This window comes from Plodia interpunctella, chromosome 8 (assembly GCF_027563975.2).
Source record: "Plodia interpunctella isolate USDA-ARS_2022_Savannah chromosome 8, ilPloInte3.2, whole genome shotgun sequence".
Lineage (NCBI taxonomy): Eukaryota > Metazoa > Arthropoda > Insecta > Lepidoptera > Pyralidae > Plodia > Plodia interpunctella.
In genome coordinates, this window is record NC_071301.1 from 6,009,252 (window position 1) to 6,023,606 (window position 14,355).

The 14,355-nt window shown below is 35.7% G+C and overlaps 2 protein-coding genes across 3 annotated transcripts; both read right to left on the reverse strand.

The window, feature by feature from the left end:
- Window positions 1–99: 99 nt before the first annotated feature.
- On the reverse strand, window positions 100–9,638 carry LOC128671976 (uncharacterized protein). Its single transcript, XM_053748835.1, has 10 exons — window positions 9,294–9,638; window positions 8,816–8,976; window positions 7,817–8,019; window positions 7,199–7,396; window positions 6,537–6,719; window positions 5,791–5,943; window positions 3,691–3,851; window positions 2,724–2,931; window positions 2,213–2,402; window positions 100–2,083 (listed from the first exon to the last, which is right to left on the reverse strand). The coding sequence occupies exons 1-10, from the start codon at window positions 9,521–9,523 to the stop codon at window positions 1,941–1,943; spliced, it is 1,830 nt and encodes a 609-aa protein (XP_053604810.1). The 5' UTR covers window positions 9,524–9,638; the 3' UTR covers window positions 100–1,940.
- Window positions 9,639–10,570: 932 nt separating this feature from the next.
- On the reverse strand, window positions 10,571–13,686 carry mgr (merry-go-round). Of its 2 annotated transcripts, XM_053748551.1 has the most exons (5): window positions 13,392–13,685; window positions 12,412–12,654; window positions 11,881–12,035; window positions 11,439–11,545; window positions 10,571–10,852 (listed from the first exon to the last, which is right to left on the reverse strand). In XM_053748551.1, the coding sequence occupies exons 1-4, from the start codon at window positions 13,458–13,460 to the stop codon at window positions 11,458–11,460; spliced, it is 555 nt and encodes a 184-aa protein (XP_053604526.1). In that variant the 5' UTR covers window positions 13,461–13,685; the 3' UTR covers window positions 10,571–10,852; window positions 11,439–11,457. The 2 variants fall into 2 exon arrangements, with proteins under 2 accessions (XP_053604526.1, XP_053604525.1); XM_053748550.1 differs by having other exon boundaries at window positions 10,571–11,545; window positions 13,392–13,686.
- Window positions 13,687–14,355: the final 669 nt, after the last annotated feature.

Here is a 14,355-nt window from a genome sequence, read left to right on the forward strand (position 1 = left end):
CTGAGCAGAGTGCGAAGCCGAGCCGTTTAGCAGCCCTCAGCTTGTCTAGTGGCCTAGCGGATTAATTTAGTTAAATAAAGTTCTCTCAATAAAAGTACGTTTCAGGAAATATATGATTTATTCTTACAGAAAAATAATCAAATATAAACATCAAATAGTACAATCTGAAAAGCTGATGTTTCTAATCTATCCATTTACTAACTTTAATATACAGCTACATCTTTAGATCTAAGTACATATAAAAGGTTGAGTTATAATCACATTTCTAATAATTTTCTCACATCTAGCGGGTCTCCTAGCACTAACATCACAGGTTCGTCCCCCCAAAAATGCATTTGGAAATAAATTAACTGAAAAGTCAAAATTTAAAACTTATTAATATAGATTAATAATGATAATATAGAGCATTTTTCACATCATAGGTGATGTGAAAAAATACCTTGAAGTTTTTCTCAGTTAATGTACCTATTTGTTCTTAAAATACAAAAATATAGCCTCTAAAAATATTGCAGGGGACTTCAATTTTCTATACAGTCATTTACAAACATCACAAATTACTAATGTACACCATTCTTCATAATAAAAATAAACTAATTTCTTCAATTGGATTTTATGCAACATGAGAAAAAATATACCACCTATTTTTTTAGTAGGTATTATTTTCTCTTATGAAAATATGCACTGGTTTATACGATAATTGCTAACAGTCTCTAAAATAGTGTAGTGCACGAAACATTAATATTACATTACATATACATATATGTTTGTTTGTTATAAAAAGCTAGACTAAAGTTCATATAACATTAAGTCTTAATGAGATCAAATATCAATATTTTAAAAGATGTTGCGTTGCGAATCACATCGTGTAAGTACATACCGCATGCTAAAAAGAATAATGTGTTTTATTGGAAGGTTACATTATCTTTAGTGGATAAGTAAGCACTAACTTCAGCTGAAACCTAACTGTACTGTATATTTAAGAACTCTCAGTTTTTCTCAATGATATGAATTCTAATATTAATTCCGAATTGAGTTTAGGTAATTATATAATTTTTAACAAACCAATTACTTAATACATTTCTAAATGCTGCTATATTTGGCACTCAATATTTAGTTAAATTCCGTTTAAACATATCATTATATATGTTACCTTTGTTATATCAAAGTTTAGTTTTTAAGAAATGCTAAAATACGGATGCTATACGTTAACATACATGGTTACATACAATACATAGATGTAAAACTGGGGTCAGCAAATAATTACTCTACCCATATAAGCAATTTGAGAAAGCGAGGTTGCCTTAAGTATTATACATAGTGGCACCTACGCGAATATATGTATGTGTAATTTCCAGTAGTCGCCAGATTAATTAGTTGCAATTTACTACTTTATGAATAACTGAAGTTGCTAACACTAGCGAATAGCGAATTCGCATGTGCGCGGGACATGCGCACAACATAAACGACAATAGCCTGCATTGTGGCCGAAGCGATTCAATGGGTAAATAGATATCGCTAATATTCAAAATTTAAATCATCACGATTGATCACGCAAAAACAAAGTACGTAAGGTACGTAATATCTATAGGCAGTCGAATTACCTATTTAAGTACCTAAAATTGGTTTAAAACACAGAAGCGTGTGCTGTTCGAAATCTAAATTCGAACCACACAACAGAAATTTCCAGCCAATGCGATCAGCCTATAATGTAGACTGGTCGTTGTGGAAGTATCAGAAGAGATTCCGTGGCCTTTGGCCTACACACGGCCTTAAATCAGTGGCAATATTGGGGGTGAATAAGCGGATTCGTTACAGCGCAGAAATGTCAAAATAGGAGCGTGGTGTTCGAAATCTAAATTCGAATCTCACGTCATTTAAAATATTTCCAGCCAGTGCGCTCAGCCTATTATGTAGACCTCACACTGGTCATTGTGGAAGTATCAGAAGAGGTTGCGGGGCGGCGGCACGGCAACGACGGCGGCGCCCGCGCGGCCCGTGCTCAGTGGCGCCAGCTTTCGCCAGCTGTTGGACTCTGCATCGTATACTTCCACTACGCAGAGGTATTGCACGCCATCGTACCCACCTGGGCAAAGTTAAGAAAAGAAAATTACTATACGGCATTTTTAAAAATCACTATATTTATATACCTACATATAAAAAGTAAAAAGCATAATATACATGTAACAAGCAGTAGATAGAATATATTACGTACCGACAGCCACGATCCTGTCGCCCAGCAGACATGAGCCGATGGCGTCCCGTCCGAGTGACAGCCGCGCCAGCAGCACCCACACGTCCGCGACGGGGTCGTAGCGCTCCACGCAGGCCAGCCGTCCGCCCACAGTGTTCGCGGGCGCCTCGTGCCCGCCTAACGCGTATAGGTAGCCGCCCGCGGCGCATACCTGCCCAATCATGTCCATTGTGACCTTTTTTTATATAAATGCAACGGTACTTAATACATTGCTGTATCACCATGTTCTAAGGTGCAAATGATTTATCTATACATTTAGACATATTTGTTGATGGCCAGCAATTCTTGGGTATGCCCCTTCTGACAGGGCTAGGCGGGAGCAGCATCCCCAGACATTTGCTTCCTACGTAATTTGCCAGTCTACGCAAGAAATACACTGCAGTTTTAGTGTTAAGTTCATGTTAATAAAATATTTGTTGGGTGCCACTATGCTATTGCATAGATCTATAATATTTAATGTGAGTGTACTTACGCTGACTCCGCCCCTTCGCCTGGTCATGGGCGCGCAGTTGGTCCAGTGGTTGGTGTTGGGGTCGTAGCACTCGACGGAGCGCAGACAGGCGCCGCCGTCGCGGCCGCCTGCCGCGTACAGGCGCCCGCGCAGCGCCGCCACGCCGCACGTGCTGCGCGCGCCCGCCATCGGCGACACTATCGTCCACGTGCGCGAGCACGCGTCCCAACTATAACAACAACCGACGTTACGAACAAATATAATATATAATATAGCGTGACAAATTAACCTGGAAGTTCATCTGAAAATGAAGAAGAAAATTAAACTTGTGAAGCGAAGTTGAACTACTTTCGTCACGTTATGCGTAACACCAAATACAAGAAATCTGCGCGACTGGTTCGGTCGCAGTACCGTAATGTTTGAAGTGAGATACATTGAATTTTGGATTAAAATTTTTGTTAGATTTTGAACGCCATGAGGCTTAAATAGGGGTTGCAAGATATTAGTGAAAATAATAATGCATTAATCGATTTTTAAAATATGCATATCTATGGGGATAAATACTAAGTGGAATTTTAAGAGAGATAGACATTTTGCAGAAAACGGGACGAGACACGTAGCGGGAAAAGGAACACGACATATTGCGAGAAATGCGACGAGACGAGACATAAAACGGAGCGGAAGTCGTAGCGGCAAACAGGTAATTGAACTAAAGACGCGAACATACTACGATATATTACGAATCAAATAAATTTTATCAGTCCTGGAATATTCGATGAAATTACTGATAGTTTACTCGTTTAGAAGATAAATTCACACGAGCGAAGCCCCGGTAAAAAGCTAGTTATAACATTAAGACTCAGTTCAATCTAAAAATTATAATTTTCCAAGTTGACATCCAGTGTAGCGATCCGGCATGATAACCAATAGCAATAGATATGACCATGCTACAAAGTTCATCAACAAGTTAATGAAAGTTAGAGCTCACCGTTCAACGGAGTTGAGATATATCCATCCATCATGGCCGCCGACGGCGTACACCGGGGCGTTGGGTCCGTCACCTAGCACGGCCACCCCCAGCCCGTGACGGTGTGTGTTCATTGGCGCTAGTGTGCTCCAGCTTAGCGACGTGAGATCAAAACATTCCACCTGTGTTTAAATTTATCTTTTACTTTGTAATCACTGTGATACAATATAGGTATAGACCTGATGTTATGACATAAATACACTACTATTACAGCGCCTTACCCCAGTTTGATGAGTTTGCAAGCTAAAGGTTAATCAGCCGTCAGCGTGGACAACGCTGTCAGGGTTGTTGTTACAAAATATGCAAGACGTGATATTGTATCTGTCTTTCAAATGTTCAATCCCTAATTTAACTACCAAGGCGTCGTATCTCGCTTTGGGAGCGGTTCTCCCTCCCACTTTCTCACAGCCTCTTACTATTGCCTTTCGTGAAGGCGTTCGAAATTAAACTGTAGAAATTGTTGAGGACCGTAGATAAACTATCATAAAATATGCACAGGGTATGGAGATAAAACATCACTTGTTTATTTCTATTATAATAAATACATTAAATCATTACAACAATTGTACCATCTCAGAAAAATAACAACCAACTGCCATGACAACATTTTTCTCTTTTTAGTTGTCATGTTCTAGAGATTAAAACTCTTTACTCTAATACTCCTCCTTAATCTCGTAAACATAAACACAATATTAACAACTTATACTCTCACACATCCCCTCATTCAGGATAGCTTTCATTCTCACTCACGTCTCAAACACACAAACCCATTTCTCTCATACACCACTCAAATTTTCCTCTAGGTAGAGATTTTGTTAAGGCATCTGCGACCATTTTCTCAGTTTCACAGTACTTTAAATTAATAATATCTGCCTCAACTGCATCTCGCACAAAATGATAACGTACATCCACATGTTTTGTACGTTGATGGTGTACTGGAATGTTAGCGATAGCAATAGCTGACTGACTATCTGACAACACAGTTGTAGCTGTCTGAAATTCTTGACCAATCATCTCTGTCACGAATCGCCTAAGAAAAACAACTTCTTTTGTTGCTTCAGACAGTGATACATATTCTGCCTCCGCAGTACTGAGTGCCACTGTGCGCTGTTTGTTACTCTGCCAAGAAATAGCTCCTCCTTGAATAAGAAATACTGATCCTGAATAGGATTTTCTGTCACTGTCTCCAGCAAAATCAGCATCAGCATAAGCTTTCAAAACATATTGAAGTTTATCTTTTGTGTATCTCAAGGATACATTCTTTGTTCCCTTGAGGTACCTAAGTACTCTTTTAGCAGCAATCCAATGTTGCTCCTCGTAGCATTCATCGAACTGACTCAAGTAGTTAACTACATGAGCTATATTAGGTCGTGTACAGACAGCTAAGTACATTAACGAACCTATAAGCTCTCTATATGGAATGTTATTGTTCTTACTGCTCATAACTGATTTTTCTAATCTTTGACCTGGTACTGCTGATGTTGTCACTGGTTTGCAATTCTCCATGTTAAAGTTCTTTAACAGTTTCTCTATATACTTCTCCTGATCTAGTTTTATTTCGCAGTCATTTTGCTCAATATGGATTCCCAAAATAAGCTCCGCCTTTCCTAAATCTTTCATGTCAAAGCATGCACTAAGATCCCTCTTAACGTTTTGCATCTCCTTTTTGTTATTCCAGAAAATAAGAATATCGTCAACATAAATGGCTAAAATGATAACATTCCCCTTCTGAGACCTCGTGTAGACGCATGGTTCGTTCTCAGATCTCTTAAATTTTAGCTTATCAATTCTGAGTGAAGTTTTGCATTCCACGCTCTTGGTGCTTGCTTGAGCCCATACAGAGATTTATGTAATTGACAAACAAGGTTTTCATTCATGGATTCATGGATTGTTAAATTAGTCACAACTTCTTCAGCTTCACCGACTTTCGAGTTTTAGGTAATATTACGAGTAATGTTTAAAACAGATAATTATGTCAATAAATATGAAAGTTCAAACTCTATCAATAAGTAGGGGACTTCTTGTAGCTTATAACGATATTAATATAAAGTAAAAACTTACCGTATTTAAAGTTTTCAGACCATCCCTTCCTCCGACAACGATTAGCTTATTTTGCATCACTGCGACGCCAAATTGTAACCGCCTCGCTCCCATTCGCATGAAGGGTGTCCAAGAGTTGGTTCTTGGATCATACATTTCCATATTACTTGCACCCTAAAAAATAACAAAACAAGAAATAAACCTAATTATTCCTGCTGACAGGATTGTTTTTTATTATTCTGATTAATAAATGAATGAAATTTTATGCCATTTACACATTGCAATACTCATAATTAATTTATATTACATAATATTACTAAATATGAAGATGTCAAAATAAAGCAATGGTTTGAGGGGTCATGCATAGGTAACTTTTTACCGCGACCGGACCCGCGGCTAATAGCCATTTTAAATCTTGATATTTGATATTTATATGGTGCGAAGCGGTGGTGGTGTAATGGTTAAGACCTGTGGATCGAAAGGTCCCAGGTTCGAATCCTACTCGTGTCACATGAGTTTGTATACCAATCTGACTCATGTATAGTAGTTTTCATCGACCACCACTTGCTTCCGTTGAAGGAAAACATTGTGAGGAACCACACATTGGTTGATTAGTAACTTGTGTGTGAAATGGAGAAGGCAATGGCAAACCACTCCAAGAAAGTTGTTGTGCGTGTTTCATTCCACGTAATGACCACGACCCTCAGCCATGAGGAATACAACTATGAAGAATATTTATATGAATTTAAAAACTATTTTATTGCTACCTTATATCCATCCATGCCGCCAATCGCTAAAAGGCGCCCAATAGTCGAGGTCCTTGGCCTTGTTCTATGTGAGAACAAAAAGGACCTCCGTTCAGGTAAGAGGTGCCACTTTACAGCTTCCATGATCAAAGGCTGGCAATCAGGGACATTACCACAGGCCAGCTCTACTTTGTCTATGAGATACTAGAAGCAAAATGACTTTGTTACAAAATTACATATTATATTAGTGGAATTTGGCAGGAACCTTTTTTTATTGAATGTAAATGACAGGTCTGGCTCTGTATAATCACAGCGACCAGGTAGTTGAAACGTCAGCTACATTTAAAGTCCCATAAAACCCTCTTAAAATATATGATTTGAAATACCATTGTAAATAGGTCTAGTATTAAAATTAAATAATATAATCTAGTATTAATATAATCTCGCAACCTTACGCAAATTTCAGTAGTTTTGTAGGAAAGATTGCAAAATCATCCCATCAAATTTTCAAATCCTAAGTAATACAAAAGTTTTTATGTACAGGAATCTTTTAATAAAAGTAGTAAACAGGTAGAATACAACTTGAATACCACATTATATCTCCCCAAATTCCCATAAGAGTGGAGTCGGGGGCACAACTATTCCAATCTAAGTAACAGTAGGTAATAAATAAAATAGGATACCTCGGAAGAAAGCAATGGCAGCTTTATCAGTTTAAGCAAAGTAGGTAAGTGCTGCTCCCTATTTTCACTGTCATGCTGCACCCACGTCATGAGACTCTCAAACACATTCTCCTCAGTCACCACATTGAGATCATCAGATTTCAGTAAATTGGCTAATTGATCTACTTGCAAAGACAAAAACTCTTGATGCTTTACAACCTAAAAGATTAATGAATGAATATAATATCATGGTGAGGCATGTTACTTGAAATGAGGTGTTACAAATCAAATTATATTTTATTTCATTTAAATATATTTACTTAAGTTTTTATTATATACTACTGTTTTATTATATGTAGTGATATGATTGGTTGGTAATGAGATAAAATAAATAATAAATTCTGGCTGTTGCCTTTAGTCACCATTGTACATTCTCATGTCTTGGGCTCTTATTGTTCTTTTTATTTGGTCTTATATGACTATTCTCCTTTAGTGATTATAATAAGCTTGTGTATTTCCTTAAGTGTGTTATTTAAACAAACACCTTTTACTGTATTTATAATTTTAAGTACCTTTGACAAGGAACAAAACTAAATACATAAAGTTGATTGTATCAAAACAAAATGAATTTTGATATACCTGCATAAAATGTTGATATGTATATTCCATAGCACTTTTGTGGAGGTTCATACAGGACTGCTGTTCAGCAAAAAACGCTATTCCTAAGCAATTACATGGATCCAGTTGTTTTTTTAAGAAAGCACAACATGCATCCATTACCGAATTCAACTGGAGTAAACTGGATGTGGAAAGAAGGACTTCTACAGTTTCCTCTCTCAATTCTGCAAGATAAACATAAAGTGAAAGTTAAATGCACACATTAATACAAAATATGCATGGTATGAAGATCAACCATGTTATTCATAAAAAAGTTAAAAAATACTCTAAGCAAAAACATGTTTTCTCACTATCACACTTTATAATCAGGGACCCTATCCCTTTCACGGGTTTTGAATGGGTTTTTGAAATGGGTTTGTTTTCGAAAGCCATTCGGCGCTGTAACCTGTTCAATTTGCTTTAGTAAGTGCTTTATCAACAACTACAAAGCCCTTTCTTTGAGGTAAGTCATATGAAAGGGTTACCCGTTCAGATAGCAGGCTAATTTATGCTTTAAGCTCATGCCATACGGTTTTAATTGGAATAAATTGCAATGCACAACAAATGTAAAGTGGTGCGATATTATTTACACTATTCACACGGATCCACACAAATTTGCACAGGAGCGGGGTGTGATGAAAACTACACCCCTCTCCCCCGCAGGCATATAAGGGGAAAGCCAAACAGGTAAGCGCTATAACGAACGGGTTACCCTTTCTAAAGAGTTAGCCATATCATATGGGAAATCCTTTGAAAGGGTTAGCCTCACCATATGGAATAGTCATTGGATTGGGTTAGCCAAATCATATTTTTGCAAAGTTTGTTTTAACTTTTTTGTGAATAACAGGAAGTGGACATGGAGACAATGTCTGCTTAACGACAATTAAGCTCATATTTTTGTATTCGCTTTCAAGGCAATATTTGATGTTAATATAAATATAATGCATATATGTATAATTCATTGTCTAGCAGAAAACCTACCAATAGTGCCAGTATAACAATAGCGAACAAGAGCTTGTAAGGCTTGTGAGTCAACCCTCTCCAGAGTTATTTCTGTCAGCTGAGCTTCTCTCAGTGAGCCCGTAAACATTGCTGCAAAATACTCACTGCATGATGCTAGCATTACTTTGTGTGCTGGGATTCTAAAAAACAATGTTCATATTTATTTATAGAAGTACATAAGACACCATCAAGTTGGGTACTGAATTGTCCTAACAGATAATTAATAGGTAATAAAAGGAGTTATTGTTTAATTTAATAATTACTTATAAAAATATTAGCTCTAATAATCAAGGGCCAAGATATTATTAGCTAACATAGAAAAGTTCCAGTGACCATAATCATATAACAAAATGTATAGCTTTTGTTTGGTTCATGCACAAAGGATTCAATGTTTTGTAAAACTATTTTTGTCATCAACAAAGAGGTCCATTGTGAAGATATTAAATGCCAACAATACCTGCATCCACCAGCTATAAGGGCTACATCACACAATTTTTGTGCCTGAAAGTATTGGTATAGATTTTTTAGCGTATTTTCGGAATGTCCTTTATCACGATGGAACTCATCCTGGCTCGAAGCACTCGATAGACTTAATTGGCTTAGTTCTCGCGGAAGGCCCTCGTCTATAGAGGTCGTGGAGATATTATCCTTTGACGATTCTGGTTTCTGTGCATCACAACCCGACATGTTTACACAAAAACGGCACTATCGAAAGTAATATTTATTTATTTTCATAAACTATTTTGCTTTACAAACAACGCGACTCAACAAACGAAAACAAAGAATTGTCGGAATAAACAGTTGTCATTTATGTTAATGTCACTCACTTGTCACCTCAGCTCTCCTTTATCCAAATGTCACTGTCAAAACATTTTTATGTGTGGTGTGACCGAAGACTTTCGGTTTCTTAATCTTGCGCACAAGTTCGGTTTTTCTGTATTTAAAATCCGAGCAGCAATGTTTAGCAACCACTTTAGCGACTTTGATGCTAGATTTGGGGAGTTTATACGTACAATACAGATTTTCTGAAATTTAGGTATTTAATATAATAGCCTTTTCGGGCTTTTTATCACACACACTATATCCACAGATTAAAAATTATATTTTTCTATAAATATCAAAGAACGGAGGCGTAGGCAATGACACGATCTAAACATATTAGCAAAACGTACGATTTCATTCAGATGTCATACTTACATTTACTTCAGGAAAGACAAAACAAAAAGTTTGCAACATTCTACATACCTATCCTCTTTGCATTGTACATTGTACATTGCGGGATTGCACGGTGTTAGCCCATAATAACCAAGCTTTTCCCAAGTAAATGAAAACAATATTACATTATGTGAAAAAAAGCATTTATTGTTAACATAAAGGCATAAAATGTAATAAATATACAAATCGTAACACTGTCTTATTATCCGGACTACACGAACAAATCGTCGTATATAATAAACACGGAAGTGACATAACTTTAGCATTCTAACATTTTATCAATAAGAATAACCATGTGGTATCATCATCATCTGCAGCCCTCCGTGATCTACTGCTGGGCATGGGCCTCCTTCTTTCTTTTACGTGGTATACATAAAGAATACAACCTATCCTGAAATGATAATTCCTGAGTATAAGAAATTTTTCAACATAGAAGTGTACTAGGTACTGTATAAAATTTCCAGCAATTTTTTTGAAAATTATTATAATGATAACTTAAGTTTTAAAAAAACAAATTAGTGTAAGTCCAATGTACTATGTAATTCTTTCAGTCCTACCTTCCACTGGGATTTATTTTTATATATTTAACAAAGATGGCAGATATTTTATACAGAATTTGTTCACTGTTTACCGCATAAATTTAGGATTTACTGACATTATATACGACCTAGGAAACTTAAGGAATACTTCTTAGTAATAAAGTAAAAGTATAATATATTGTAACTAATCTATTGTTACGTTTATATCTAAACTAATTGTGAACAGTCATTCTGAGAAACAATCAGCATGCAGTTTGAAGACCTGTGAATGAAATAAACATTAAATTAGATGTCTTCCGATAGATTCAATAGTGACTCTGATTACAGGCATCAATTTACATCTTTTGATAAAAAAAATATACTTGAAAAATTCAATAGGGATGTTGGCTGATTTTGAATTCAACAAATTATGGAAAAAGGACGAAATAGCGAAAATTTTAATTGAAATAAAAACAGGTAAAAATTCTAACTAAGCTCTATAGTATCTGTCCCTATCTCGCAAAACGGGAATTTAGTAAGAGCGGTATATGTAGGAAGTGTGTAGGAACGCGTGACGTCACATGCTCATTTCGCCCTGTCTGCTTTGGATTTATAAACATTTCCCTTTTTTAAGTTATTCGAAAACTAATTAGGATGGTACCAATTGAAAAGAAAAGTCAAAATCCTTATTGTAGACTCTCTTTGGTGTTTCCACTTACAAGTATTCAAGAGCACAGTTTTAGCGTATTAATTCACGAACTTCAATCGCCACCTGCATATTATCAATATAAAATCACTACATTAAAAGAATAGACAGTTGCATGTTATTAAATTTCCTCTTAACAGCAGATTCAAAGTGATGCACCAACTTTGGAGTCAAATCCCATATTAACTAGATGCTTTGGCAGCCTGACGTTTCTTAACATCCCAGTTATATACACGCGCCATATTGACTTCTGTGGTTGTGCACTGATCCCTAGAAAAGATATACAATATTAGTTACCAATAATTCTATTTATTTTGACAGAAAATATTTTTTACTTTAATTTTTTTAATAAACCTTATTCATAAATTCACATATAGATAAACAGAAAGTCTGTCAAATTTATAGTAGGTACTTGAAGAAAATTAAATACCCTTGATATTTCCAATTGTTTTTTTGACAAGAATTCTTGTTGTCGTGTCTATCTGTCTGTATAAACGAGATAAACTCAAAACTAACTGAAATCTGTGTGAATGTGTTAATCTCAAACATTAAGTGAAAATTTTTGTAATGTACTTGATACATTATAATAGAGAAGTAGATCTTACCTTAAGAAATCTAAATCATGTTCAACACATTCTAAATTTTTCTTTGCAGTTGCCATATTTGATGTCAATAGTTTTTCAGCATCTTCTAAAGTATACTCCAGCATGACATTTGCTCCAAGCCAAAGATACACTGTCTTTGTTGGTTTTATATTAGCCTGTAAAACAACCATATAAAATTATAGTCTAGGTTGAGCCTTGGTGGCGAGGATGGTTTCCCATAGGTTTTGACACTGACATGTGTTGATGTACATAAAAACTACATACAATATCTGTGTTGTTCTACATTGTGTGTTGACTGTCAAAACCATGTAGCTCTACTGAGGCCATGGCTCACATTAACATTTGCAATTAAATTTGCAATTAAATGCTGTGCCACATTTAGTTTCTTTTTTCTGGTAAAAGGCCTCTCCAGGTTGTGAGAACAAGAGCTTCAATAGTCAACTTGATAGTGGGCTGTCTTCTTTCCTTAATATAAACATCATGTGTGGAAAACTGGCCTTAATAATTAATAAATAAATAAAAAAGATTTACCTTAACAAATACTTGATCACTTAAAAGAAATTTAGTTTCAGTTTCCTCCTTTTGTGTCTTTAATTTTTCAATCATTTCCAAAGATCTAGCTAAGTCTGGTATTTGCTGCCGCAAACGGCGCCTTCTTGTAGCTAAAGACAACTCCATGTACTTATATTTCCCATGTTGCTCATCCAGTTTCCTTAGCACTTTATCAACCCCATTGGTATTTTCTGGTTGAGTCATAAATTCATCAACATTGTCCTGTGAACATTATAAGAAACATTTTTTTTAATCTATTTTTTGTCGCAGCTTCAATTGCTTGGTGGAACTAAGTCTATAAGAAACATTATGTGCAAAAGTTTGGTTAGAGTATATGAAAGGGTGCACACTTATTGGGACTTGAGTCATAAATTCATCAACATTGTCCTGTCTTTATATTTGTACAATAGATACAAATTAAGATTTAAAATAAAATAAAACAAAGGGTTCCTGAGCTAGGAAGAAAAATCACCTGTGTTTCAGGCATTACAAGGTAGTTATCAAAATAATTATAAACAATAACCAAAATTTTAAATTTACTTGTACAAAACTAATCATATATAGGTAATAATAAGTTATATTACAAAAGAAACAAGTAAAATTATTTTAAAACTATAAGTCAAGTATTCCTGTGAACATTATAAGAAACATTATGTGCAAAAGTCTTCCCAGTTTGAAAATCATCAATCAGCTTTATCATGAAAGGATTGCTTTAGAATAGAGTAGCACAATTGGATAACTTGAGTGGGAACTGTTTACTGTGTAGTTAATATCTTTTAAAATCAGACGAGTTTTATTAAAAATACAATTTGAAAAATTAAAATTATTAGGAAATTGCTGAATAAACGGTATATTTGAATAAAATCATAGCAGGTGCGCCTACTTAACCTAAAATTTTTATAGTTCTCAAAGTTGATTTTTCTAAGAAATGTTATTAAGAAAAGTTTTAAAGGACTTACAACAAAAATTGCTTCAGGAATTCCAGAAAAAGACTTAGGATTAGAAGAGTCGGCTCCGTCACCTTCCATTTCAAGTTCTTTTCGGAACAAGCTCGTTGGTTACAAGAATAGTGATTAAAATAACACAGGAAATTATCGTGACATCCACAAAAATTATGAGAACAAACAAAGAAAAGAGAAAAAGCCTTGCTTTTTGGACGAGATGAGACGAGATCTTCCTTCGCCGACTAGAGAGAATCTTCCTTCCTTCAAGCCCTTTTTTTAGTACGTCTGTCAATATAAAAATGTCACTGCTGTGCTTCAAGTTGAGTTTAGTGTGGAAAAAAGCGCGGGAATTTGGAAGCGACGGCGGTCTTTTTTTCTGGGAAAATTTAAATTTGTGCAAAATCTGTATATATTTGTAAATCTTGTTGTAAATACCTTTCCTTTTGTATATAATTTCGTTATTTATATATTTTCTATAGTCTGTTTTGTATAAAGTGTTGCTGAGGTCGGGGTAAGTTTTTACCTTTCCAGCGATGGGCGGCAAGAAGAGGAAAAAGAAGGAGCAAGAATATGAAACCAATTCGGTAATCCAGAGCTCTGATAGTGACTCAGAATACTCTGACGCGTCAGAGTCGCCACTGGACAAATACAAACCATATAGGGTCGCCGATTATAGTCGTAGATATCCTGAAGATAGTCCAGGGCATGAGCACGTCGTGTTCATAGCTAGCTCGGATGAAAATGTCCCAATAGGTTCCAGAGATATGATGTATTTAAGTAATAGTTTCACTCGCTTTGTAAAAGGGATAAAATATTTAAAAAAAGTCAACAAATATAGAATGGGGGTTGTATTCGATAATCCTAACATGGCTAATTCATTCTTGGACAATGCTACTTTCCATAGAGAACATCGCATCACTGCTTCTATTCCGGCAGCGGTTACAGAAATAACTGGTGTTATAACTAATGTTCCATCAGA